At 43.2% G+C, this 26,007-nt stretch overlaps 1 protein-coding gene across 1 annotated transcript; it reads left to right on the top strand.

The window, feature by feature from the left end:
* The first annotated feature begins 10,759 nt into the window (after nucleotides 1–10,759).
* LOC142830642 (uncharacterized) lies at nucleotides 10,760–13,453 on the top strand. The gene is made up of 2 exons (XM_089779310.1): nucleotides 10,760–11,686; nucleotides 12,706–13,453. The coding sequence occupies exons 1-2, from the start codon at nucleotides 11,164–11,166 to the stop codon at nucleotides 13,389–13,391; spliced, it is 1,209 nt and encodes a 402-aa protein (XP_089635436.1). The 5' UTR covers nucleotides 10,760–11,163; the 3' UTR covers nucleotides 13,392–13,453.
* The last annotated feature ends 12,554 nt before the right edge of the window (nucleotides 13,454–26,007 follow it).

Genomic DNA, 26,007 nt, shown 5'->3' with positions numbered 1-26,007 from the left:
TCAGAGAAAGGTAGCAGCTGGAAAAAAGAAAAAGTTGGCAACACACACAGCTTTTTGGATGTTATTCATATGTTGTGCCTCCCTCATAGCAGCTGTCTCAGGAATGTGAACAAAAGGAAAAATATGGAGTTTCTTCCCTGAAAACATGTGCCCATTGACAATGATGATGTGAAGCAAGGAAAAAAACAACAACAAAGAAAACAGTTGTGAACAACTTGCAATTATAATATAATACTAAACCTAAATAGGCATAGCTTCAGATCTCTTGGAAATCTACTTCATTGTATTCAAGAAGCTGACTCTTATCTTTAAAAACTTTTTTCAATCCTGATACTTTTAGTCTCTGATAAAAAGTGGCCTTCTTTGTAGACAAAATATATGGTGTTCTTCTCATTAATTTAAGTCACTTAGTAGCTCACAGGGTAGTGATCTTTTTATAAATATTTCCAAAAGTTTGTTTGTTTGTCCCAAAAGATCTCTGAAACGGTAGGAGCTAGAAACACCAAATTTTGCCCAGATACTACTGATTTCCTAACTTAAATAACTGGATTGGTTATATCTTGAAATCGGTTCCCCCAGAGTCCCAACTAGGCCCACTGATAATTAGCTTTTAGTAGCACCTGATCATAGAAACACAAAATTTTGCATGGATACTACTGATTTCCTAACTTAAATGACTGGATTGGTTTTATCCCAAAAACAGTTCTCCCTAATTGGGCCCCCACAGCCCTAGTTGGGCCATTAATTGGCTTTTAGTAGTGCTTGATCATAGGCATTTGCTGAATTCTTCTCTTAAGAATGTAACATAAACTGCAACTATGAGATCCTTTCCCTATGATAACAGAAAAAGTACTAGCTATGTTAATTTCTTGAAGTAATATATAAGAGAAAAGTATTCCAATAAAATATGCTATGTTAATATCATTGACGTAATTCATTCATCACACCTTTTACTATATTTTCCCTGGGCAACGCCGGGTATTTCTGATAGTACATAATATATAGAATATTCTCAAATGTTCAGTTGAGTTAAACCTATATGTTTGCTAAAATGATGTTTGAATTGCGTGTAATCACTTTTCTATTTTTGCTTGAAGGAATGTTCTTTAAAACAGAAGCTGTCACAAATATTCATGTATGCATTAACAGATGTTCATGGCAAAAAGTGCCCTGCTTTTGTAGATGTTGTGTAGATGTAGTCATGTGACTGTATGATCCACAATCACGTTAGTTCTGTTTATAAAGCTTTCAGTGATTCGACTACACTTACACTAGGAGATTAGGTTCAAATTAAGCTATGCAACTCCAGCTACATTTAATTGCATACCTGGAGTCGGAGTATATTAACTCAAATTTTGGCACTGTACACACAGCAGGGGGTCGATGGGAGTACACTCTCCCTTTGACTTTCCTTACTCCTCATAGGAGCAGAACTACCAGCTCTCAGTTAGAATTAACAAGTCTTCATTAGACTCGCTAATTCGAACCCTGGAAGATCGACTGCGGCAGTTTCGAACTTCTCTGTAGTGTAGACATGACCTTAGGGAACAAACACAATCTTATGTGACTTAAGTGATCAGTCACATAGTGATATTTTAGCTTCTGAATACCAAGTAACCAAAGAAATAGATTGAATAGTACTTTAATGATAGTATCTGAGTCTCGCCCTTGTTCTGACTTTTAAAAAGCCATAATATAATTTTGAATAATTAACACATTCATAAAAAGGTAAGCCTGTTTGTAGAATAAATTGTTGATTGCAAAGAACTTGCCCTTCTTTTGCACACCAAGAATCCTCAATAATCCATTCAGTTTCATTTAGGTGCAATTTGATTCTTAAACTAAAATATAGTGCATGTCTACAACACTAAAAAATTCAGCTTTGTGCTAAAGAAAACTATCTCTGTATTTGCCTTAATTTCAAAGAGAAGTGGATGAAGAAACAGAATGTGATTTTGTGTGTGTGTGTGTGTGTGTGTGTGTTCTTTTGTTACCTTGCTGTATGTGAAAGTTTTATAGACAAAGGGTTCAGAATGCTGGGCTCAAACATAGAAGGCTACTCATTGATGAGCTTTGCTAATGCCCATCTCCTCTGCAGTAAAGTAGCTGCAAACATGACTCTCAGTAGCTAGTCTGTGTGATCCTAAAGGTATCAACATAAGTAGGCATTGCACTGTCCAGCGTCTATAAATTAAAATTAGAGCTGGTCAAAAATGGTTTGTGTCGGTTTGTAGGAAATTTTAATTTTTGAGCACAAACTCAAATACCAAAAATTTCTGGCCAAAAAATAAATGGAAAAATTCCTGATTTGAAAAAGTAGCTAAAGTAAGTCATAAAAGTATTTCAGATTTCTCAAGGTTCCATGTGGTGATTTTGGAAATCAGTCTACTTACAATTCATGCATTTTATTTAAGATTATGAACTTACTGTGTTAAAAAAATTGCCTACACAATATTTTTGCCCTACACATGTTGTACTGAGGAGATGGGACTGTGCTGGCATGTCTGCCTAGGAACAGGTCAGTCCTTAAAGACTATTGGTAACTGAATAGATCTTTCTGGGCAGACCAAAGTAATAGCTGCATCCTAGATTAAATCAGTTTCTCCAACTTCTGTGAAGAAAGTAACGGTTTGGACCAATGCAATTTCACCAGAAAGTGAAACAAAGAAATTGTTTAAAAACTCAGAAATGAAGGGAACATTGGGGCAGGAGAAAGGACCAAAGAGCAATGCTTTTGTAGCAAAATATACTTTTTTGACTGTTAAACAAGCCAAGGCTGAAGGAAGTTGGCTGCTGAAGCAATAGGAGCCATGTGCTTGAGGGGGGCATGCTGGATACACGAGAAGCTACTTTTTCAAATTCTAAAGACTGCTCAACAGTGGCGAGGGAAGAGTCTTTGATTCAACTCTTATGTGTTCCTGAGGAGGTGAACTGGAAATCAGAGGTGCCCAAAATTGGAAAGGGCATATTAAGTTACTGGGGAGCTAGCATTAATTAGCCTGAGGGCCTGGAAAGTTGGACTCTGGGACCTCAACTCTTATAAAGGGGGAAGGAGGTTTGAGAGAAAAAAATCTATGTCCAAAAAGAGTGCCCAAAGACCCAGAGGTAGCATGCAAGGCTCAACAACAGCATCGTTGTATCCAGCAGGAGGAGCTAGACAAGGGCTGTGACTACCAAGCTCTTCTACAGAAGACACCATTCACAAAATAAATGTTTAGTTGAAAACCCAGCATCTAGCTGGAAAACCGTGTGCAGTCATAATTAAAATAAATTAATGGCAGGAGCATAATAGGGCAAAGAGGGAGATTTTTACCTCATTCAGCCTCATGACACATGACCAGTCCATCTGTAGATATTTAAAACAAGTAGGAATACGTCATATTATTTTACTATATAAGCACTTCAGTTTGTTTACAAATTAGAGAGGTCTCCAGTTTGCAAACTGCAAAGGGAAATCTGATAGTCCTTTTAAGTGTGATTCAATAAATCCGGAAAGTGTTCCCACTCAAGGCATCCACATGCTCAGATTAATTAAAAATCTCTTTCGAAAGCAGGAAGGCACTACTGACAGCTCCTACCAGGTTTGGGAAGTGCTTGGTAATTACTGGTGCATAATGTTGGCTAATTTCACTATCGGCTGTCAGGCAACACTAGTAGGAAGATTCATGGGAGAAGAGGAGGTAACAACATAGCACAGAAAATCTTCCTAAAACATAAAAAAAAAAGACTATAAAAGGAATTGGAAAAAAAATACTGCACTGCATTGTTTATAACTAATGCTCACGGATTGTGCTGGCTTGAAAGCACTGTGCTGTGCTTATCAGCTATGGAATATCCCCCTCCAAAAGGAATACTGAAACTAAAAGTTAGCTAATGAATATGTTCTTCTTTTGATGCTTTATGAGTCATGACTGCTACTGACTGTAGCCTTCTTTTGCTACTTCTGGCTGCTCTCACAGGGACATATGGACACTAGGAAATTATTTCAAAATAACTTGTTTCGAAATAATAACTCCCCAAATAACTATTTCAAAATAGCATGTCCACACTACAGGGAAGCCTGGAAATTAGTCCAAGGCAGGATCCCTTAATATGGAAGCACTACCTCTACTTAGAGCCCCAGGAAGCACTGGGGAGTAATTACTTTGATTGACTCTGGGGAGTAGTTATTTTGAAATAGCAACAGTGAAGCATCCACACTACTGCTATTTTGAAATAACTATTTGAAAATAATCATTATTTCTCATGGAAAGGAGAAGTTATTATTCATAATAACCAGCCCCTTATTGTGAAATAACGGGCTTGGTAGTGTGGATGCACCACTTATTATTTCGAAATAAGGGGAGTTATTTTGAAATAACTCCCTAGTTTAAAGACCAGGGCATAGTTAGTATTCAATGGGTTATTTTCATGGCAGGCAATGCAGAAAGTAGTATTATTGTAAAAAGGATTTCTGTGGCATTTCTTTTTTTAGTTTTGTGAGTTATTTGGGTTGGGTTAATTCAAATTCTGAGCATATGTTCTTCCTTGGCTTAACTAAAACCTGAAGAGGAAGGAGCAGGGAATTTTCCCTCTAGCTCCAGCCTTGTAGCTATTTTTTCTGTTAGTTGGAATGCGTTATCTCACCAATAAGTCAGAAAAGAAAGGATAATCTAAAGTCAGTGAGAAAATACAAAATATGCTTGTGGTTTGATGATAAGCACTGAGGCTTCAGGACAGTTAATTGTAATACAGCAACCTCTCAACTCAATATGGAACCTAGGAAAGAATCCACTCATCTTAATTGGTGGGGTGGTTCCTCCAGCTACACTTTGGTGTTCTTTGCAAATATTTCTTCCAAGTTGCAAAAAGAGAAAAAGATTAGAGACAGTCCAATTGATGTTTGGAATAAGATGATGGAGTAGATGACCATGCCCTCCATTTACTCATTTGTTTTTCTTAATAACCAGCTCTATTTAATTAAAATACCTTATAATTGTTTACCCTCAGATTATATCCCTTGCATCAGTTAAGCAGAACCCAATGAAACAAAAATTCATCTTAAGGGTGTTTATTGCCATGCCTTACACAAAAGCAAAAAACTCAATACAGAAGAAAGAGAAAGGCTTATATGTATATTCCTCCTTCTATACATTCAAGTCCTAAATACCATATAATCAAGGAGTTCTGTGTCTTTTATCATATTGCCTATTTGATAAGCAATATTTTCAATTCAGGTGGTTCTGCTTCTTTCTCAATGGTATTCTTCCAAGACAGGGACATAACAAGTAATTTATAATTTCTGTGGCCTTGTAAGATATCTTTGACATGACAGATCGTGGTTGGTCAGAACAACTGCAGGTGCATGAAAATGAGAAGCAAACTAGCTTAGATAAACAAAAACAAACTGAACACGTCTCCTTCTCTCTGCACCCCTATACACATACACTTAATTTTCCATAAGGTCTACATCACTTGGCTAATTGTAGGGTAGATTTTATTACCAAAGTAGAGTTTGTGTCAAGTAAGAAATGGTGTGATTTGCAGATCTCATCTCTATGCCTCACAGCACACTACAAATTGAAGCCCATTAGCCGCACGAGTACACTTATCTCTCTTGCAGCTTTCCTTGAAAAATCGCTCTTCCTATTAACTGCTACAGAGGGGCTGCAGGCCTCATGTCAGGCGATGATTTATGAACTGCTGGAGGTGCTGCAGGGATTATAGTACTGTTTCGGCCAAAGGCCGGTGGTTTCTCCCTGGTCAAAGGAAGAGCTCTGTGAACCTTCATCTTTAATATAGAACAGAGAAATTATTCTCCAGATATTTTGCATATTAGAACATATTGATATGTAACATTTGCATACTTAACAAGGATTCATTTAAAGGAGTTACCACTGGAATGCCTATACATTCTTTCAGGTAAAATTCACTTTTTTACTATACATTGATATTTTTATGTATGCTACAAATGTGCAAAGTGTACTCTGAAAACACTGTTCCCTTCATTCAATAAGACTGTTATTTGTATTGGACTCCAATTGTAGACCATCCCCCCAGTGGGGTAGGTGCTGTTCAAACATATGATGATACCCTGTCTCAAGGAGTTTATAGTCTTAGGGTCTCTATACTTAGCACTGAGGGTGTGACTTCCAGTTTGAGGAGATGTCATTGAGCTAGCTTGCTAAAAACAGAAGGCAACTATTTCAATATGAGTGCCCAGATTGCATATGTAGGCTTTCTGTTGGGCTAATTCACAGGATGGCTAATCCCTCTTGTCACTTGCACTGCTGCAGTTACATTCTGTTCCTAGCATGCTATCTCAATGACAGTCCATGCAAATATGTCTTCTCGAGCTAGGAACCATATGCCCCGCATATAGTGCATACCTATCTAAAGTAGTATATCTCATAAAGGGCCAGATTGTACCTGGCCCTAGCATGGATGCACAAGGACCAGGCACAATACCTGTTTCTGTACTATTTGTCTTTAGGGCCTTACATGTGATGAAGGAAGGATTGGCCCATGGAGCTGGCCAGCTACAAAGGGAGGATGACGCATACGCATTGCCTTTTTCAAGTGCAAATTGCTTCATAAGATGTACCTGAAACAAAAGGCTTAGCACTACCTCTGTCCATCTGGCATAGTACGGTCCAAGAATATAAAGAGCTGACTGTGAACTGTAAACTCTATGGCTATGTCTAGACTGGCATATTTTCCGCAAATGCTTTTAGTGGAAAAGTTTTTCGGTTAAAAGCATTTGCGGAAAAGAGCGTCTAGATTGGCATGGACGCTTTTCCGCAAAAACACTTTTTGCGGAAAAGCGTCCGTAATAATTTAGACGCGGTTTTGTGCAAGAAATCCCCGATCGCCATTTTCGCACTCGGGGCTTTTTTGCACAAAACAATACCACGTTGTCTACACTGGCGCTCTTGCGCAAAAGCATTTGCACAAGAGGGCTTTTGCCCGAATGGGAGCAGCATAGTATTTCCGCAAGAACACAGACAATCTTACATGAGATTGTCAGTGTTCTTGCAGAAATTCAAGCGGCCAGTGTAGACAGCTGGCAAGTTTTTCCACAAAAGCAGCTGCTTTTGTGGAATAACTTGCCAGTCTAGACGCAGCCTATTAGTTTTATTTAGAGGAATGCTTTTAATATTATGTGGCCTGACTGTCCAGAATAGGACATGCATTTTAAAATCACATGCAAATGTTATCTTTAATATAGTGACAGCATTGGAAGGCAGTTATGAACGTTCTGGAGAGCTTCTAAAATATGTCTAAGTGTAAATGTAGGCCATATTTATAGGATGTGTGTCTCTATCCTGAGAAATGGAGTCTGAAAAAGATTAGGAGGTTGTAGTAGAATATCAGCTGAATATGAACTCCCAGTTCAATGTGGTGGACAAATTAATAAGATCCTTACATGCATATAGGGGTACTATTTTAGCTCTGTGTTTGGCACTGGTGTGACTGCTGCTGGAATATTGTGTCCAGTTCTGGGGTTCACAGTTCAGGAAAGATGTTGATAAATTGGAGAACGTTCAAAGCAGAACCAAGAGGATGATGAAAGGAATAGAAAAAACATGTTTTAAAGTGATAGATTTAAGGGACTCAATCTATTTAACTTAATTGAGTTTCTAAGATTCATAGAATCATAGAATCATAGAATAATAGGACTGGAAGGGACCTCGAGAGGTCATCGAGTCCAGCCCCCCGCTCTCAAGGCAGGACCAAGCTCCGTCTACACCATCCCTGACAGATGTCTATCTAACCTGTTCTTAAATATCTCCAGAGATTCTTGCATGTGAAATAAATATTTAACAATGAACTCTTCAGTCTAGAAGAGAAAGGTATATTATAGTCCAATGGATGGAAGTTGAAGTTAGACAAATTCAGACTGGAAATATGGTATAATAAGGCAATGGAACAATTGACCATGGGTCATGGTGGATTCTCCCTCTCTGACAATTTTAAAATTCAAATTAGATGTTTTTCTTAAAGGTCTGCTCTAGGAACTCTCATATAACATAGGCACTTCTATAGCCTATGTTATGTGAGAGGTCAGAGTATATGACCACAGTGATTATTTTTGGCCTTGCACTCTGTGAATGCAAGGTTAGTTTACTGAGTTTGACATATTGGGGATCTAAGCACTGGTAGACATAGCTTTCCTTTATAAGCAAGCACTCTATAAACAATACCTTTGTAAAGAGAGTGCACTGTGTATCTTGGTTAATTTTCTAAAATGAGTATGTGTAAAAGGTTTTGTGGAGCGAAGCTTGCACCTCTGAGGCATATTCTGTGCAATGTAGGCTTTTATACCACACTCATCACTATACTGTCAAAACACCTTTCAGTAGTGCGCTAACCAATACCTTTACACATCTGACATGTGTTATTGTCTCAACCTCTCCCCAGAGAAAGAAAGATGCAGTAGACTGTCTTCTTTGGTAAGATTTTGTATATGGTTTTGTTACAGTTGTTAGAGAAGGCAAGGTCAAAGTGGAAAGTGGTCAGGATTGTGATTGTTGTTAGTTCCTGGAGAAGTTATTTTCATGGTTTCTGGCCAATCCAAAGAAAGTTTCATCTCCTGCGCAGCTGAGTTTTATTCTTATTATTGAGGACTCCATTGTTCCAGAGGAGCAGAGCAGTTGTAAATGGTCTTCATTCCCAGAGCTTTAGACAGTCTGGTAAATATCCTGTGCATGGGGCATGGAGTGCTTTGAAGGTAGTGACTGAGAGCTTGATTTAATAGTTTATGGGGTGCCAGTATAGAGAGTGGAAGACAGTTTTCATGTACTGATAGCAGACTAACTCCTAAGGAGAAATGCTGCAGCATTCAGTATTAGCTGTTGTTTCTTAAATAGTGAAGGTTTCTTGCCCAGGTATAACTCATTGCTGTAGTTCAGCCATGAGGTAATGAAGGCATGAATACTCGTGGCTAGGATATTCTTTCTCCAGGATAAGATGGCATCTGTTAGCCAGCTGGAGATGGTAGAATGCATTACTCATGGATGCTGCTATGCAAGACCCCAGCCCATGTTCTATAGTACCTGTTTTTTGGATAAACAGAGGAGTTCAGGATTCAGGGCTATTAAACCAACAACTTTCCTATGCACATATAGGCAACATAAAAGAGATAGTGGAAGAAGGGTATTCTGTGATTCTGAACACTGATGCAGCCGTTATACTGTAATTTACTAAGATTTATGTTTACTTGGGATGAAGATATACTGTTGTGTTATTAAACAAATGTATTTACCAATCAGACTTTACCAATCTGTCTGAAAAGAAAGAGATTTCTTTGGTAAATAGGTTTTTAATACATTAGAGAAACAATCTGAGTTCATGCCAATCCAGAAGTGTCTTTCACTGCAGCAAAGCTCTTTAAAAGGCTATGACCTTCTTGGGGTTTATTTTTTTTAAGGACAGAAAATACTTTGAGCTTTTCTACATGTAATTCCATTAGAAAAAATGTTTTAGGAGAGAGCAATGTACTAAAAGCAAGGTTTACTGGTACTTACCATCATTAAAGGCAAAGTCAGTAAAGGGGCACTTCAGCCATTTCCTTTGAACTAGGCTTCCACCACCACTATCCCAGCTACTTTTCTAGTTCAATCTAGAGTGGCTTGGAGTCTCTGTGCTGACTAAACTAATAACCTCCATAAAAAACTACAGGCAGGACAAGGACATTTGCATCCCCTGGAGAACAGAGAAATCCCAAGGACTGTTGCATTCTGCTGCAATTGCTCTCTGTTGTACTTTGCAGCAGCCTGGATTATCTTGAGTATTCTCTAGCCATGACTCCTCCCTCTCCAAGCTATGCCTTGGCAGAGCTCTACTCCAGGGTCTGCAAGGATTGCACGTGCCCTGTTCCACCAATGTAATGTTCCTGCACACAGGAAGAAGTGGTCTGGATGAGTCACAGCAGAGCCCTACCAGAGGCCAAGAAACTGCTTGAATTTCATTTCAGAAGCCCCAGTCTTTGGTGGGAGTTAAAAATGCCAGACTTTCCCCCATTCCCTTTCCTCTCCCATCAACCCTTGTATTGGTGATGAGATTCTGTTCTCAGTTCCACCACCTTGAATCTGGTGGTTGTGATGAGAAATGCCAGGATGGCAGCCATCAGCCGATTTAAGTTGGTGCAGCAAAGAAAACAATCTCTTATTCCCTTTGACCAATAAAAATTGATGCAAATGGCTATGACGTAGGCCCTTTCTAGTGACTTTTGACTATGACCTTTCATATTTTGAACTGTTTTAAATGAAGCTCTTAGCAATAATCTGTAGGACTCTGTAAAAGCCAATGATTTTCTTTCATGAATACAAATAAACAGGCTATGTCTACACTGCCATGATTTTCCGAAAATGCTTTTAATGGAAAACTTTTCCATTAAAACCATTTTCGGAAAAGCGCGTCTAGATTGGCAGGATGCTTTTCCGCAAAAGCACTTATTGCGGAAAAGCGTCCGTGGCCAATCTAGACGCGGTTTTCCGCAAAAAAGCCCCGATCGCCATTTTCACGATCGGGGCTTTTTTGCGGAAAACACTACTGTGCTGTCTACACTGGCCCTTTTGTGCACTAGTCTTTTGGAAAAAGACTTTTGCCCGAACGGGAGCAGCATAGTATTTCTGGAAAAGCACTGACAATCTTACATGAGATCGTCAGTGCTTTTCCGGAAATTCAAGCGGCCAGTGTAGACAGCTGGCAAGTTTTTCCAGAAAAGCTGCTAATTTTCCAGAAAAACTGGCCAGTCTAGACACAGCCATAGGGTGTGTCTACACTGGGCCACTTATTCCGGAGAATCAGCCGCTTTTCCGGAATAAGCCGCGAGCTGTCTACACTGGCCCTTGAATTTCCGGAAAAGCAACGATGCTGTACTGTACAAAATCAGCCGCTATTCCGGAAACCGTACGATGCTCCCGCTCGGGCATAAGTCCTTTTTCCAGAAAAGCTTTTCCGGAAAAGGGCCAGTGTAGACAGCTTTTCCGGAAAAGCAGAAGAAACGTAAAAAAGCGGTTTGGACGGCGGGAGACCCCGTAGAAGCCACGGACTTCCGCATTACCCGAGGGCTTAAAGAGCCAGCACGCTACTGGCCGCACGTGGCAGGAGGCCCTCAGAGACCTCCCTTCCCAGCTCTGCGACGTGGCAAGTGTGCTGCCCAGCCACCTCAGCGGAGGCATGGCAGCTCGAGGTGGTCAGCCACCGTCACCCGGGGCAGAGGAGGAAGCCCCCAGGGGCCGGAAGCGCAGGGCCCCATCCTGGACCCCCAGGGAGCTGGAGGCCCTCCTGGACCTGTGGGAGGAGGAGGAGGGTCTCCATGACCTCCAGTCCCGCCGCCGGAATGCTGAGCTGTACACCCGGATGGCCCGGAACCTCGCCCAGCAAGGGCACCCCAGCCGCAACTGCGAGCAGGTCCGCTCGAAGGTTAAGGAGTTGCGGCTGGGGTACGTGCGGGCCACGGAGGGGAGGGGAGCAGGGCCTGATGCCTGCCCCTATTTTGAGCGGCTGAACTCATTTTTGGGCGAGCCAGCCCCGCAAGGCCCAGCTGTCCCCGTTGACACCTGCCAGCACCCCCCGATCATTCGTCCCACCGAACCGGAGGAGGAAGACGACAGCGGCGGCGCTTCGGGAGAGGAGGCCAGCGTTGCCACCCAGCAGGCCCCCTCCAGCAGCTCCTCTGTGGCCGGGGAGGAACCCACTGGTGAGTCTTTGAAGGTTACACTCCCAAAGGGCGGGGGGCAGAGGGCGGGGGGGAGCGAGACCCAAGTGTCCGGAGGGGGGAAGGGGAGAGCATGTCACTCAGGCCACGAGAGCTGCACGCTGCATAGCATGCGGCAGTTAGCAGCACGTGCAACCACGTGCAGCCTGGTGACTGAGCGGCAGGTGGCCGTGGCAGGCAGCTGCGGGCACGGCTGGGACCGTGCTTCTCACACACATTTCAGCGGGATCAGGGGGAAGGGTGGATGCCGGCTGGAACCGGCCAGGGCCCGAGGGACTCAGCCCAGAGCCTGCTGCTCCACCAAGGGGTGCAGCACAGGGAATGGCACACTGTCCCAGGCCTGGCTGTGAGGCACAGCCAGCTGCTCCTGGGATAAGTGCAGCGTCACAGTCCTGTGACCGTGGACCGCCACCGAGCCGCTCACCTGCTCCCAGTGCCTTGGCAGGTTCCCCGAGGGAAGTCCCCACTGCGGCCACACCTGTCCCTGGGCTACCAGGCTTGCGGGAGGGATAGTGGGAGGGAGATGGGCCCCTGAGTTTTGCTGCAAGGATGGGACATCCCCCCACCCAGTCACCCTTTCTGGTTCTGACCAGGAGATATCGCACGCAATGGGATCTGAGAGCCCAGACCGCCACTGACAGGTGTGCTCCCAGGCACTGCGTGGGGATGCATCTCGCTCCCTGTCAAACACCAGTGATTAGCCCTAAGCTTTTCACAGTGTCCACCGGCAGGGAGTTCCACAGGTGAACGCAGCACAAGCACCCTCCTGCCCTGCACGGAGCCAGGATACAGACCGGTGCTTACAATACTGCAAGGAGGACCCTACTCCCAGGGGTGGTCCTTCTTGCCAACATACAACACCCCCCGGGAGCAGGAGGGGAACTGAGTGGGCCCAAGCCACAACTGTGCGGTCACCTGGGGCTCTGGGGTGGAGGGCATGGAAGTGTGGGGACAGTGGATGGCCTGCCTGACTGACCCGTCCTTTCTTCTCTTCCCTGCAGCGGGACCCAGCACCAGACCAGCGACTCCAGCAGCAGCGGCACCCCCAGCTGCCCAAGCCCGGAGGACCAGGCTCCGACACCGGGACCAGCTGCTTCGGCGTCATGTCACCGCGGTGGAGGGGATCCAGACCTCCATTGCGGAGCGTGTGCAGGGGGACCAGGAGTGGCGGCAGGAGGGATGGGCTGCGTTCCTGGAGGAATGCCGCGAGATGCGTGCCACAATGGGCACCCTGACGGCACATTTAATACATGCCATCCACTATGGCATGGCCGGACCGCATGCCCCCGCCATCCCTCCGGGAGCACAGCCCATGCCCCCTCCTATCCCTGCTCCTCTCCCAGCTCCTGCTCCTCTCCCTGCTCCTGCTCCTGCTCATGCTCCTGACCCTGACCCTGCTCATGCTCCTGACCCTGACCCTGCTCATGCTCCTGACCCTGACCCTGACCCTGCTCATGCTCCTGACCCTGACCCTGCTCATGCTCCTGACCCTGACCCTGCTCATGGTCCTGCTCCTGACCCTGAAGACCGTGCTCCTACTCGTGCTTCTACTCGTGCTCCTACTCGTGCTCCTACTCGTGCTCCTACTCGTGGGCACCTCAGCGTGCAGGCTGCCCCAACGCGGTCTGCCCAGCGTGGGCAGGTCCGCCCCCAGAGGGGCGCTCGCAGGGGCCACCCGTCCCAGTAACTGCCCCCCCCTCCTTCTCGCAGTTAAAGCTCCCCCCCCTCCTTCTCGCAGTTAAAGGTCCCCCCCTCCTTCTCGCAGTTAAAGCTCCCCCCCCTCCTTCTCGCAGTTAAAGGTCCCCCCCTCCTTCTCACAGTTAAAGCTCCCCCCCCCTCCTTCTCGCAGTTAAAGGTCCCCCCCTCCTTCTCGCAGTTAAAGCTCCCCCCCCCTCCTTTGTAAATAAAAAGTTCTGTTTTCATTTCAATCTTGTGTGGTTATTGTGTTCCTCTAGTAACTGTACAGAAATTATGTGAGATGCCAATTAGCCACTTCAATTTAAAGAGGGTTACAACTGTGGACAACAAATTCATGACTCTATCACCGGGGGGGGGGGCTTTTTCAGTGGTCATTGGTTCGCGGCGCATAAAGAAATACTTGAGACTTTTCAGTAAAGATGTAAACCAGAAACTATATTTACATAGCAACAAACAAGCAGAAAAAAATGGTTACAATATGCAGTACAGTACACATTCAAAAACATAAGTTAGGCGCAGGGAGGACGATTGTGGTGTTGCTGGCCACCTCGATCCTTTGGTCCTTCCGGGCCTCAGGAGAGGAACAGCCAGGAGATCCCTCGACGGATGACTGTGGTGTTCCTGGCCATGTCAGTCCTTTGGGCCTTCCGGGCCTCAGGAGAGGAACAGCCAGGAGATCCATTGAAGATGGCACTGATGTAAGCCTTCGACACAAGTCCCAAATCCTGTTGGCTGTTCCTCAGGACGGCGATGGTGGCCTAAACCCTAGCCTAACTTAAAAGAAAAACCCTAACTACACCCGACGCACCCGACGAACAGACTCGATGACGGCCGCGATGTGCTGTGACCCGACGCTTTACTATACTATGGGGAGGGGGGAGGTAAGGGGAGGAGGTGGGGAAGGGTAGGAGCTGGGACGGAGTACTCTGGGGTGACCCAAGCGACCCTGCTACGGGGCTTGGGCAAACATGTCCACCAGGGCCTCTCTAATGCGCACCGCCTCCTGGCGCGCCTGGCGGATGGCAGCTGTGTCGGGCTGGTCCAAGGTCTGTGCCTCAGCTGCTACCCATGCAGGGAGGAAGGCCTCCCCACTGCGCTCCACAATATTGTGGAGCACGCAGCACGCGGCCAGCACTTCTGTTGCATTCTGCTCACCCATGTCGAGACGGGTGAGCAAACAACGGAAGCGGGCTTTTAACCGTCCAAACGCCAGCTCCACTGGGTTTCGGGCCCGGTTGAGGCGGTCGTTGAACCGGGCCCGGTTCTGGTCCGGCTGCCCCGTGTAGGGCCGCATGAGCCAGGGCATCAGGGGGTAGGCCGCATCCCCGACGATGCAGATGGGCATCGGCACATTCCCGACAGTCAAGTCCCGCCGGGGGAAGTAGGTGCCCGCCTCCAACCTCTGAAACAGTCCTGAGTTCCGGAGGATGCGGGCGTCGTGTGCCCGGCCGGACCAGCCGCCGTAGATGTCCAGGAAGCGACCCCGGTGATCTACGAGGGCTTGCAGGACGATGGAGCAGTACCCCTTGCGGTTCATGAAATGGCCCGCTCGATGCTCCGGGGCCCGGATGGCGATGTGGGTGGCGTCCAGGGCTCCCCCGCAGTTGGGGAACCCGAGGGCAGCGAAGCCGGCCATGGTCTCATCGACATCGCGCAGGCAGATGATTCTTGGCAGTAGGACGTCGTTGATGGCGTGGACGACCTGCAGAAGGGTGCAGAGAAACACAAGGGAACACATTACATACAGCCAGGGGTGAGTGTGCGCTCCCTTGGGTCCCCCCCTTGATTCCCTCTGTACACACACACACACACACACACACACACACAGGGCCCCCCTCGCCCCACGCCCCCCCCCACCAGTGGGCCGGTGCAAGGGAGGGACGGTCGAAACCCCTGAGCGACCCAGCCTGGAGTCTTGGGTGTCCCTGGGCCTGGAGTGGAGCACCCTCCCCTATCTCACTCCCCCTGGGACTTACCTGGATGACGATAACACCAACGGTGGATCTTCCCACCCCGAACTGGTGTGCCACCGAGCGGTAGCTGTCCGGTGTGGCCAGCTTCCACAGCGCGATGGCAACCCTCTTGTTGACGGGGATGGGTGCCCGCAGCCGGGTGGCGGTTCTCTGCAGCGCGGGGGTCAGCCAGGTGCACAGCATCAAAAAGGTCCGCTTTCTCATTCGGAAATTCCGGACCCACTGGTAGTCGTCCCATCGTCCGAGGACCACACGGTCCCACCAGTCGGTGCTCGTTTCCAAAGTCCAAATGGGCCGGTCTATCGTTGGGTGCTGATGCCACGCGGTTGCCAGGACCTCCCTGGTGAGGGAGTCCAAGGCAATCTCTGCCTCCTGGTATGTGTACAGCAGGGCACCAGCCTGCAGCACGAGCTCCAGGCACCTGTACAGGTCTAACAGGGGCCCGAGCAGGTACATGGCCATCCACGGCTCCATAGCAGACAGTGCAGAGCAGAAAAAATAAAATGCCAGGAAAAGCTGGTGGGGGGGCCAAAGGGTGGTGTCCCCAAAACTCACAGGGCAGCCACCGACCCTGTGAAGGGTGCCAGTCTCTGGCAGAGGTCCCAAGGCACGGGAGCACGAGACAAACGGCTGCCCGGCGAGACCCCTTTAACCACGCGTCTGGACGGAGCTCCGGCCCCGCCCCCGGAAAGGTCTGGTGGCCTTTGCCCTTTTCAAAATGGTTCCGGGCTTTTTGCTTTTCCGGAAAAGCGCGCCGCCAATGTAGACGCGCTTTTCCGGAAAAGCGCATCGTTATCGCGGAAACTCCGTGGCCAATGTAGACGCTCCTTTTCCGGAAAAGCTGAAAACGGAATGTATTCCGTTTTAAGCATTTCCGGAAATTCATGCCAGTGTAGACGTAGCCATAGTGTTTAAGGGAAAAATCTTTGAACTAAACATACTGGGCTTCCTTCACCAGCCCTGGCCTATGTATTTGGGTTGGCAGTCAGTTCACCCCAAAGAAAGAAAGTGGTGCTTCCATCTGTCCTCCTCCGAGTACATTTTGCTGTAGGTTGTGTACTTGGCACTCCTCAGAAGCTCTGCTAGTGAAGCTTGCTCAATAATCTGCTTTGCTTTGTCAACACTACTGCCCCGCTGCCCTGGTGATGCCTCTTTCTTACTCTTGCTTTGCAGGATGCAACTCCAATTACAGGCAAAATTGTGGCCATTTTCCTCTTCTACATTATCTCCACCCTCAGGAATTTTCCATTCATATGGGATGTCAAGAGGGTCTCTCCTACTAGAATACAGTGTAGACCTGGGAGTTGACCTATCCACATCTGAACTTTATAAAACACTGCAGTTACTCCCAGTGGAATTTTTACATGTTTGTGAAAGAAGAACCAGTTTTAAATTATGCAATTTGGACCTTATAATCTTTGAAAAATAGTCCTCAAAATGTATCTGCAGCGTAACTGTATTGCAGTGTTGAGTACTGTAAAAGTACCTGTAAAGAAGTAAATATTTACAAAAGAATAATTAAAACTAACGTTCACTAAAGTGGATATACTATTGTGATTTGTGAGATGTAGTCTGGAAATTAGACCATTTGTCGAACAATAAAGAAACATTTTAGATTGATTAGTGTCTGTGTGGAGGACACAGGGATGAAGTGGGCAGAAGGTGCCAATTTATAACTGTCAAGCTGAGGGAACAGAGTGCCAGTTAAGAAGTAATACGACTTTGGTAGCATAACATTTTTAATGCACTATGAAAGGACCTCAGAAATTCCCTAGACAGAAAATCATTCATAATTCAATGTTCTCTAGTTCCATGAAACTTAGGCATTTCTCCCTTCTCATTTAGTTTCAAAAACTAACTGTAGCATTAATTTTTTTCCCTTCAGCTTTTCTAGTTATAGTTCACAACAACAGGGACTTAAACCAGAAGTCAGTTTTGGTATGCATTGATCAGCAGTGAACTGGAATATTGGCCAACACTTTCTGAGGGTCTAACATTTGTTATCTGAGGGATTATAATATCTCTCTTTATTAGTACACACATAGATTTCAAATGCCTGAACTTGTACTAAACTAATCAAACATCCAAGGAAGTTTATTGCCTCCACTCATGGCATGTTGAACAGCTGAAGTATAGATCATTTATATAGAAGAATAAAGCCTTTTTAGAACTTCCTAATAGCATAGATGTAGAGAAAAAACTTTTCAAATTACTCTTTTTGTTTGCTAATAGTGCTTTTAGGAATACCTTGGAAGCAAAGTTTCCCACCTACTGCAAGTTTTTCTGGCATTAAGTTTTGTGTTTCTTACATGCCATTGCACTGAATGTCCTCTTGGTTTATTTTCTAATATCTACCTTGACTTTTCCCAGGTGTCACTTTGGATTGTCTCCTCTGTTTGGTACATTGTAAAACCTCCCCCTAACAGTCTTGTGAAAGAGTACATGAGTCCTGTCTCAAACAGCGATTCATATATCAAAGTGCTACACTAGTCAGATTTTCAAAGGAAATACTCTGTCACTCAGATGCCTATAACAATAGGCAACAGAGTGAGAATTCAGCAGATGTGCCTTGCCTAGCCATTGGTGCAGCTATGCTGTTGTAAGATGTGTAGTGTAGATGTAGCCTCATGATAGCAAAAAGAAAAAAAAAAGATCAAATGGGTACTGGGATTTCTGAGATCCTTTTACCATATATGGAAGAACAGCTTGAATTGCATTTTTTTATTTGTTTGTTTTTCAGTGGACAATGAAACACTTGAAAATACTCAGGTTCCCTATAACTCAATAATAGATCTTCAATTCTCTATCTCTGTGTTTAGGGTTTCTTTAAAATAATATCTACGGGTATGTCTATATTGCATTCCTCTTCTGAGAGAGGAATGCAGTGTAGACATACCCTAACTTACTCCACAAATATTGGCTTAAATTAATTCTCCTTTAATGTGATTTAAAAAAATCTTTTAAATAATTTAAAGTAGGAATTAAAAGCCTAAACTGTGGCTTCCCCATTTAATCAAAACAGTTAATCAGAAATGTGCTATGAAAAAAACACTTTTAATTTGAAGGTAATTTATTTTGACTAATTAAATAAGCAGTAATAGCGTGTATTTGTCTTTTTGCCACGGCCAGCAAAAATGTCTGCTCAGAGCTCAACAAATGAAGCACCTCATAATGTTTAGAAGAGAGCTGCAATTCAACAACAGAACTGTGATTATATATCGAGCATAGAGTACAAAACTATAGCAGAATTCTGGGCCGTAGAAGGAAGATACTTTTTTATATTCATGCCCCAAAGAAAAGAATGTGGTTATCCACAATAAATGTGTTGTGTGCTCAGATGCAAATGAGTGGGAAATGGATAAGATCATCCTCCAGAAAAAGTCTCTATCAGATGAACTAAAAGCATGCTTGGCAATTGCCAAATACCCAGCTAAACGTTCTTCTCTAAGGAAACATTAACTCTGTCCTTCAGAAATGCACACAACTGCAGCTAGATGAAGAAGACTGATATATGTCCTGATTTGATGGGAGTTGTCTTGCCATATTTGCCATACTTCGTATGTTAATTTGAAATTTGGCAACAAACTCAATTTAAAAAAAAAATTTATTCTCTCCCACGTTGGGATGTGCTATTTAAATCCGCAATTAGACTCAATTTTGCTTCACATCTACATATATTTTGGATATGGCCAAATATTATGTTAAGAGAGCTAATTCTGTAATTTGATTAAGCGAGATGGCAAGCACATTTCCCACATACTGCAAATTGGGGATCATCATGGGAGATTGTTAAGGGGATCATTATCACTAAAACCATCTGGATAATGTTTGGCAGTAGTAAAAATGATTAACAATATCTTGGGATGTGTGCAGAGGAGACTGGCACACTTGCTTACTATCTATGCTTACTATCTATTTTTATGTATGCTTTATCTATCTATCATCTATCTATCTATCTATCTATCTATAAAAATTTTTGGTACAATAGTAAGCAATTTTGTGACTGAATTTGGACTTTGGATTCAAATGTATGCTCATGCATACAACAAGACTTAAGCATTGAGTGAGAAATGCTACAGAGATATACTTCCTCAAGAGGAGCTCAAGGAGGGATCATGCCCCAAGTGGCACAGTGAAGCAGGTTTACTATCTCCATAGGCTATTCGTTCTGCTGCTGAGACAGAGAACTTCTCTTTTCCCTGTGCTTTTAGGAGTACCTTGCAGTTTGGAAGGAGCAGTTGCTGTGCTTGGCTCCATGGTAAAAAATATGTATAAAGCAATAAAATGAAAGAAGGAAGAGAGAGGGTAACTGAAACTGTGGGTGCACAGAGTTCAGCTCAGAAAATGGGTCCAAAATGGCATACAGTGTATTTAAGGCAATATTTTGGAGTTACCACAAGCTTTAAGTAAAGGGCACAGTAGGAACCATAGAGAGAGAGAGACATAATTCAGGCTCTAGTTCTCCTTTGTTCTGTAGTTAAAGTCAGCTGCTATCAGTCTATTAGGCTATGTCTAGATTGCAGGCTTCTTTCGGAAGATATCTTCCAGAAAAACTTCTTCCAAAAGAGAGTGTCCACAGTGCCAAAGTGCATCGAAAAAGCAATCTGCTTTTTTGAAAGATAGTGTCCACACTGAATGGATGCTATCTCACATTTAAGCTGTGATTACTATGGATGGAGTGGCCATCAGAGCACCTGTGCTTTTTCCTCTTTCCTGTGCGGTGATCACAATTCAGGTAGTGCAATGGTGTAATGAAACACTTTACACTCCCCTATTGCACTGTGTGGGTGTCATGTTTTAGCCCACATTAAGGTAACACATGGTCCTGTTTCAGCCTTTTCCAGCTAGCCAGTGGGTCAGAACTATTTTAGGTCACATGTTTCTGTCTTGTTCATTGTAGCAAACCCAAAAGTTTATAAAGGCAATTTTGTAAAAAAAAATCTCTTCATTTCAGTTGCTCAGAATTTTTGGAACACATAGATTCATACACACCCTTTCTAAAATGGCGTACAGGAGACATGAAGGAAATGTATACACAAAATTAAATATAGGCATCTGTGTTGCTTTTATGCCAGTGACAGCTTTAACAAGTGTGTAATGATGGTGAAAATAGGAGGGCAACCCAAAAATATCATTTAAGAACAGACTTTCAGTAAAAGAGCTCTCAGAAAAACATTCACAGTGGGCAATTCTTGAAAAATATTTGAGAACTGATGAGTACACAGAATAAGGTCCCAAGATGATGCCTTAGTGGTTTAAAGGCTGTGCATCAGTAACTAACATTTCATCAGTATGACTTCAATGGTTAGTGTCACAAATCAGTAGGAACTGAATTGCTGTGATGGGTTTCCAGACACTTGGCCATTGGCAAAGGCTTTTGTTTCTACTAAAGAGAGGCAGTTTTCATGAGGATGCATTTAAAATAGCATTAAATGGCATTGAGCCCAGTCTAGCTCAAAATCAACGTTTCAACAATGTGACAAAAGGCTTACATTAGCAAACAGCTTGCAATGGATCGCATAGTGTGCAACTTTCTTATTGCAGGACACATAACAATATTTTCATTCTGCCAAACCCAAAGAGTTCTTTTAGAGTTCAACACACATCTACTTGTGAAATAGGATTCAGTGATTATAATGAATAAACTAGGGGTGGTATATCCTTTGTACAGACACTTTTTAAAATTAGGAGGTGACTATCAGTTGGCATTTACCTGATAAAGGAACCAATAAAAACTGAATAAAGACTCAGAAGTTGACCATCATTTTTATCAGAACTCCTTGATTCTGCAAAACTGGTATGGAAATCTCATGTGTTTTTAAGTACTTTGTGCTTCTGGTCTGGTTGGAAATATGTTACTAATTACTTTTGGAATCTTGGTACCAGAACCAATAAGTTGATAAGCAAGTAGAAGAATCCCCCCCCAAAATTATTCTAAACCTTGAGGCTGTGTTGGGCATGAGTTCTGGTCAGTGAAAAGGGTTTTTTTTATTTAATCTACTCAGGTTCACCCATTTCTAATTTTCACTTCAAAGGTTTATTGGGGCTTAAGCACAATGGTAATGTGAAAATAATACAGCATGAAAAGGACAAATACAACATTTTGATCATTGCTCTTCATTTTTTTAGAAAAGGAAGATTCTGTAGACTCTCTGACAAAGTGTGATGACATTACTTGGCCCCATGTGAACAAGGGGTTGAGTTCAACTTATCTTCTCCTTCCTCTTCTCCAGAGAAAGATCAATAAGTAGGCACCAACTCCATGAGTGCGCAAAAAAAAAAAAAAAATGGTAGGTGCTAAGCACTCATTGGCTGTACCTCCTTCCCCCCAGTGCTTTTCGCCAGCTGGTGATCCTGCTGATCCATGCCTCCTCTTCCCTCACAAAGCATTCTGCCCACTGTGGAACAGCTGTTCTGTGGAGAGCAGGGGGAAGAAGTGAGGATGGGAAGTGCTCAGGGGAGAGGGTGGAGAGAGGCAAGAAGAAGTGGGGCAGGGTGCGGTGGGGGAAAGGAGACGCAGGGCTTTGGGGAAAGGGGATGTAGTGGGGGCAAGGCCTGAGGTGGAGCCAGTGGAGCATTCCCCAGGACTTTAGAAAGTCATCACACATGGGTCATTATTCAACTTGCAGAATGTCAGCCATGTTTTATTATTAGTATGGATCATGTCTGTTCCTTTTGATCAGTTCTTTCCTTCTCTGTTGCCCTTCTTCTTGAAGCTTGTTATTGGTCAAGATTTCCATGTCATTTTGTTCTGAAATAGATGTTGTGCAGACAAGGAGCACCAGTTTCAGAAACAAAGGACTACAATATTTCTTATGCTGCCTTTTGATAAGTAATCTCATCCCAGGAACCCAAGGCCTATTGTTATTAGACCCTCTGTGTGTCTCCTGGAGGCAGAGCATGTGCCATTTGTAGTTTGGGCAAATGCTGGCAAGGGTATCCTGTCTGCAAACGCCGAAGGACTCACAGGATTTAAAGACAACTATCAGAGCCAGCCTTGAAAAGAGGTTGTGACATCATTTCCAAATTAATATTTAATTATATTAGTTTGAAATGGTTAGGAACAAGGCGTGCAACAGAATTTGCAGATTTATAAGACTCTGACATGAACATGAATGCGACATGAATGCTTCTTCTATGGCCCTGTAATAGTCTGTCATAACAATACAGTCTGATTATACAATCAGTTCCTACCTCTCAACATATCAGCCAATTTCTTCTATAACTGAAATACATGTGTAACACTTAATATGTCAAGGGAATTATATCCAAGCTTCATATACAGGAATATGTGGACTTTATTAAGATAGTTTGAGGATAGCTCACATGAAAAATAGGAATTAAGTATTTATTAGAGATCTACTCAAACAAGAAATCCTAAAAATATACATTAATACAACTCTGTAAGAAACATAACAAATTAGTGTCCAGATGTACATTTGTCTCCAAAGAACACAAACATTATTGAAGATATTGTATAGATATTTGATGGTGACAAAATATTAAAATACATAATTCATAGAGTAGATTCTTTATTGACATCAACTTGTATAAATAATATATACTGGATCAGTAAGGCAATTAAATTAGTGTTAGTATTCAAGAGTAAATTAAGTGCAAGACTTGACCTATGTTTGTAGTATTATATGAAAAATAGTATATAATCAATATTGGATTGCATTGTATTGCATACTTACAAGGAACAACATTAAGATTGCCCTTTTAACCTTAAATTTTCATATTTCCTATTGTCAAGTGTTTAAATGTGCATCCGTAATGCTGCATGAATTTAAATTTTCATTTAATAGTATGTATTGGTAAGGAGGTACAGGGGAATGCTGTCTGATGCTGAGACTGGAGGGCATCCAGATGGCAAACTGCTGTGCATTCCTATCAGACTGATTTAGAAATGTAACTTCAATTTAATTATATCTGTAGATGTGATTTAACTTTTATTTGGAGTGTCACTTTATGGCCTTCTAAGCAGCTCAACAAAAAATGGATCCACACTGCTGTACTGGTCTCAGACATAAAACAAAACCATTCCTTTTCTCCACAGGTGGCTTTTTTCCATTTTCTCCTGCTATTTAAGTTTCCAGCCATTTGGTTTTGAAGCAGAAGCAAAGATTGTCATCACCACAGAGCATAAAAGTTGCCAGTTCTGAAAAAAGAGACCTATAGCATTGGCAATTGCCCAGGGAAACATGTGTTTATCACAGATAAGTATTTCCTTTTAATATTGCCCAATGCTGCTGTTAATAACATCTGCTCTGTAGAGTTCTCAACTGTGAATTTAACAGCAGTGCTGGGACAGTTTGGGAAAGTTGGCTTCTGGGAAGTTCTTTTGTTTTTGTTCTGAAAAAAAATCAACATGAAAGGAGATTAGATGGTGCTGTGATTAGTGAATTTGCTCTTCTGCCACTTAAGAAAAGAACGCTAGGATAACCTGATGCATATAAAGTAATATTCTTATTTAAACTAAGTTAATATTGATTAGTGTCACTGATATACCTAATTGTGGAAGCCTGTTCCTTAAGTTCATAGAGGAAGTGAAGGGAGCAAATCAAATTCAATGTATATTCTGCTACAAAACAAAACAAATCAAATATACTTATGAGATGAATGGAAATTCCAAATCTCTAAAGTACTCTGGTGATGTGGGAAGGATCTCAGATCATAATGTGTTGCTTCATCGCCCCTGAATTTCTACTATGAGTCTTGTTTTATCTTTCAGTATTCAGTCTGTTGATGGCCCCTGCATAAGGAAACTGACTATGTTTCTAAAGCAGCCATGGCTTTAAAAAAATTGTTTTAATTTGTCTCTGGTCGAAGGCTGCCATGGTGCAGAGCTTTAATTCACAGTTAGCTTTCTTTGTCATAGGAAGCCTCCAACAGTCACCTTATTGGAATGCATATGGGAAGCTCTTGGCCTGTGAGGCATATAGCTCCTAGGCCTGAGCATAAGAACTGGATTATCTGATCCACCAAGTTCACTTTGTGCTGCTTATGCTTATGTCAGCTCCTTCCCTCATCACACCAGTGAATGGGGAGAAAATAGGGTGTATTAACAGGGGGGGATACAGTGTGGTAGAAGAGGGGAAGAGTGGGTGAATGCCCAATCTTCCATTACTGTGGGATCCCTGGATGATTTTTCTTTAGTGACATAAGTGGAAGCAGTTTTGCTGCAACTTCAGTTACATATGATGGCCAAGCAGCTAAGGATTTGGGTGTTGAAGCCTATTTCCTGGAAGCCCCATTGTGCCCAGGTCAAACTCTTGGGCAGTAGGATTTTAGAAGAAGCACTTGAATCAAATTTCACACATGGACAATTTCATTTTTGTTTTTTTATTCAAATGTTACTCACCATAGGTGAATATTAGCCTGTCTGCATAGCCTGAGACACTAGTTGTGCAACCTTTGTCCATATGTTAAACTTTACAATCCATTTATGTCCTGTCCAATGGAAGTAAAATGGGACAACTCATATATGTGAGTGTTCGTAGGATTTGATCCTTGATGCTCTTGTTCTGGCTTTTCCGTTATTTAAACTAAGCTGTCTTTAAAAATCTGACCTTTGGTATGAAAAGTTAATTCACACTAAGTAAGTTTACAAAATAGAAAACAAGTTAAATGAATGCAGTCCCTTCAAATATGAAACCCTTAATTTAAACAAAACATAGAACTACCAAATTCACAGCATTGGATTGGGACCATATTGAAATTAAAATAATGAAATAAGGGGGGAAAAGACGATTCTTGGGAAAACTGATGAAGACTGATCATTCTACTCATTATAGTCACTGTACTTATATCCTGTCAGTGGCTTGGAAATAATGTCCAGCTGCAACACTGTGATAAATTCTCGTTTAATTGAAATGAGTAGATAAGCTGTTGAAAACGGCTCCCAAATCAGTAGTGAAAGGGTTAATACACCTACACAATAGAATTTAAATCCAGTAGTGTCGCACATGTATGTATCTGTGTAGGATATTTTGTTGTTCTGGTTTTACCAGTTACATTCCTGTTTTCTTAAGTCTTGCATTGGAGGAGCCCAGCTAAGATCCCATCTGGCTCAGCAGTTCAAGAATTTTGTTCTTGCTTTCAGTGTTGACGTCAATTCTGTTTAGTGTAAAAACAAATCTAACTTGGCTAGGAGGCAGGTGCTACTAATGTCAAATGAATCTTAACTTAAATGTGGATCTGTTTTGCCTAAACTTCCTTTAATTTCATTTAGGGCATTACCATTAACTCTGTCCTCTAATTAAACATCATGATGCCACAGAGACCACATGCTACTCATATATCTACTATATATTTGAGAGAGTTTGTGTGCCTGTGTGTTTGTTCAAGAACTCCTCTTAAACAAAAAGAGTTAGCTTCCTCTAATCGTAACTTAAAACAAGGACAGGGTTTGGTTGTGCCAGGAAAATGGAATGTGTCTGGAATGGGATTGCTTCTCATAAAACCATACAAAAAAGAGACAGAATCACTATGCAGGTGAAAGGGTCTGGCTGGGAGCACCCCCTCCTTGGGTTTACCTCAGCCCCTAGTCTCTCACCTCACAGGTGCCCTTTAAGGAAGGTGGAGGGGGGCCTGAAGTTCCCCACCCAACATTCGTAAAGGAACATTTCT

Source organism: Pelodiscus sinensis, chromosome 6, assembly GCF_052426305.1.
Source record: "Pelodiscus sinensis isolate ZL-2025 chromosome 6, ASM5242630v1, whole genome shotgun sequence".
Classification (NCBI taxonomy): Eukaryota; Metazoa; Chordata; order Testudines; family Trionychidae; genus Pelodiscus; species Pelodiscus sinensis.
Note: the sequence above shows the minus strand (reverse complement) of the source record. Positions and strands in the feature narration are given on the sequence as shown.

Excerpts from the sequence above, each read along its gene's own strand:
- LOC142830642 (XM_089779310.1), top strand. The coding sequence starts at position 11,164 with ATGGCAGCTCGAGGTGGTCAGCCACCGTCACCCGGGGCAGAGGAGGAA. Across the intron at positions 11,687-12,705 it reads GGCCGGGGAGGAACCCACTG|CGGGACCCAGCACCAGACCA; the intron begins GTGAGTCTTTGA and ends TCTTCCCTGCAG.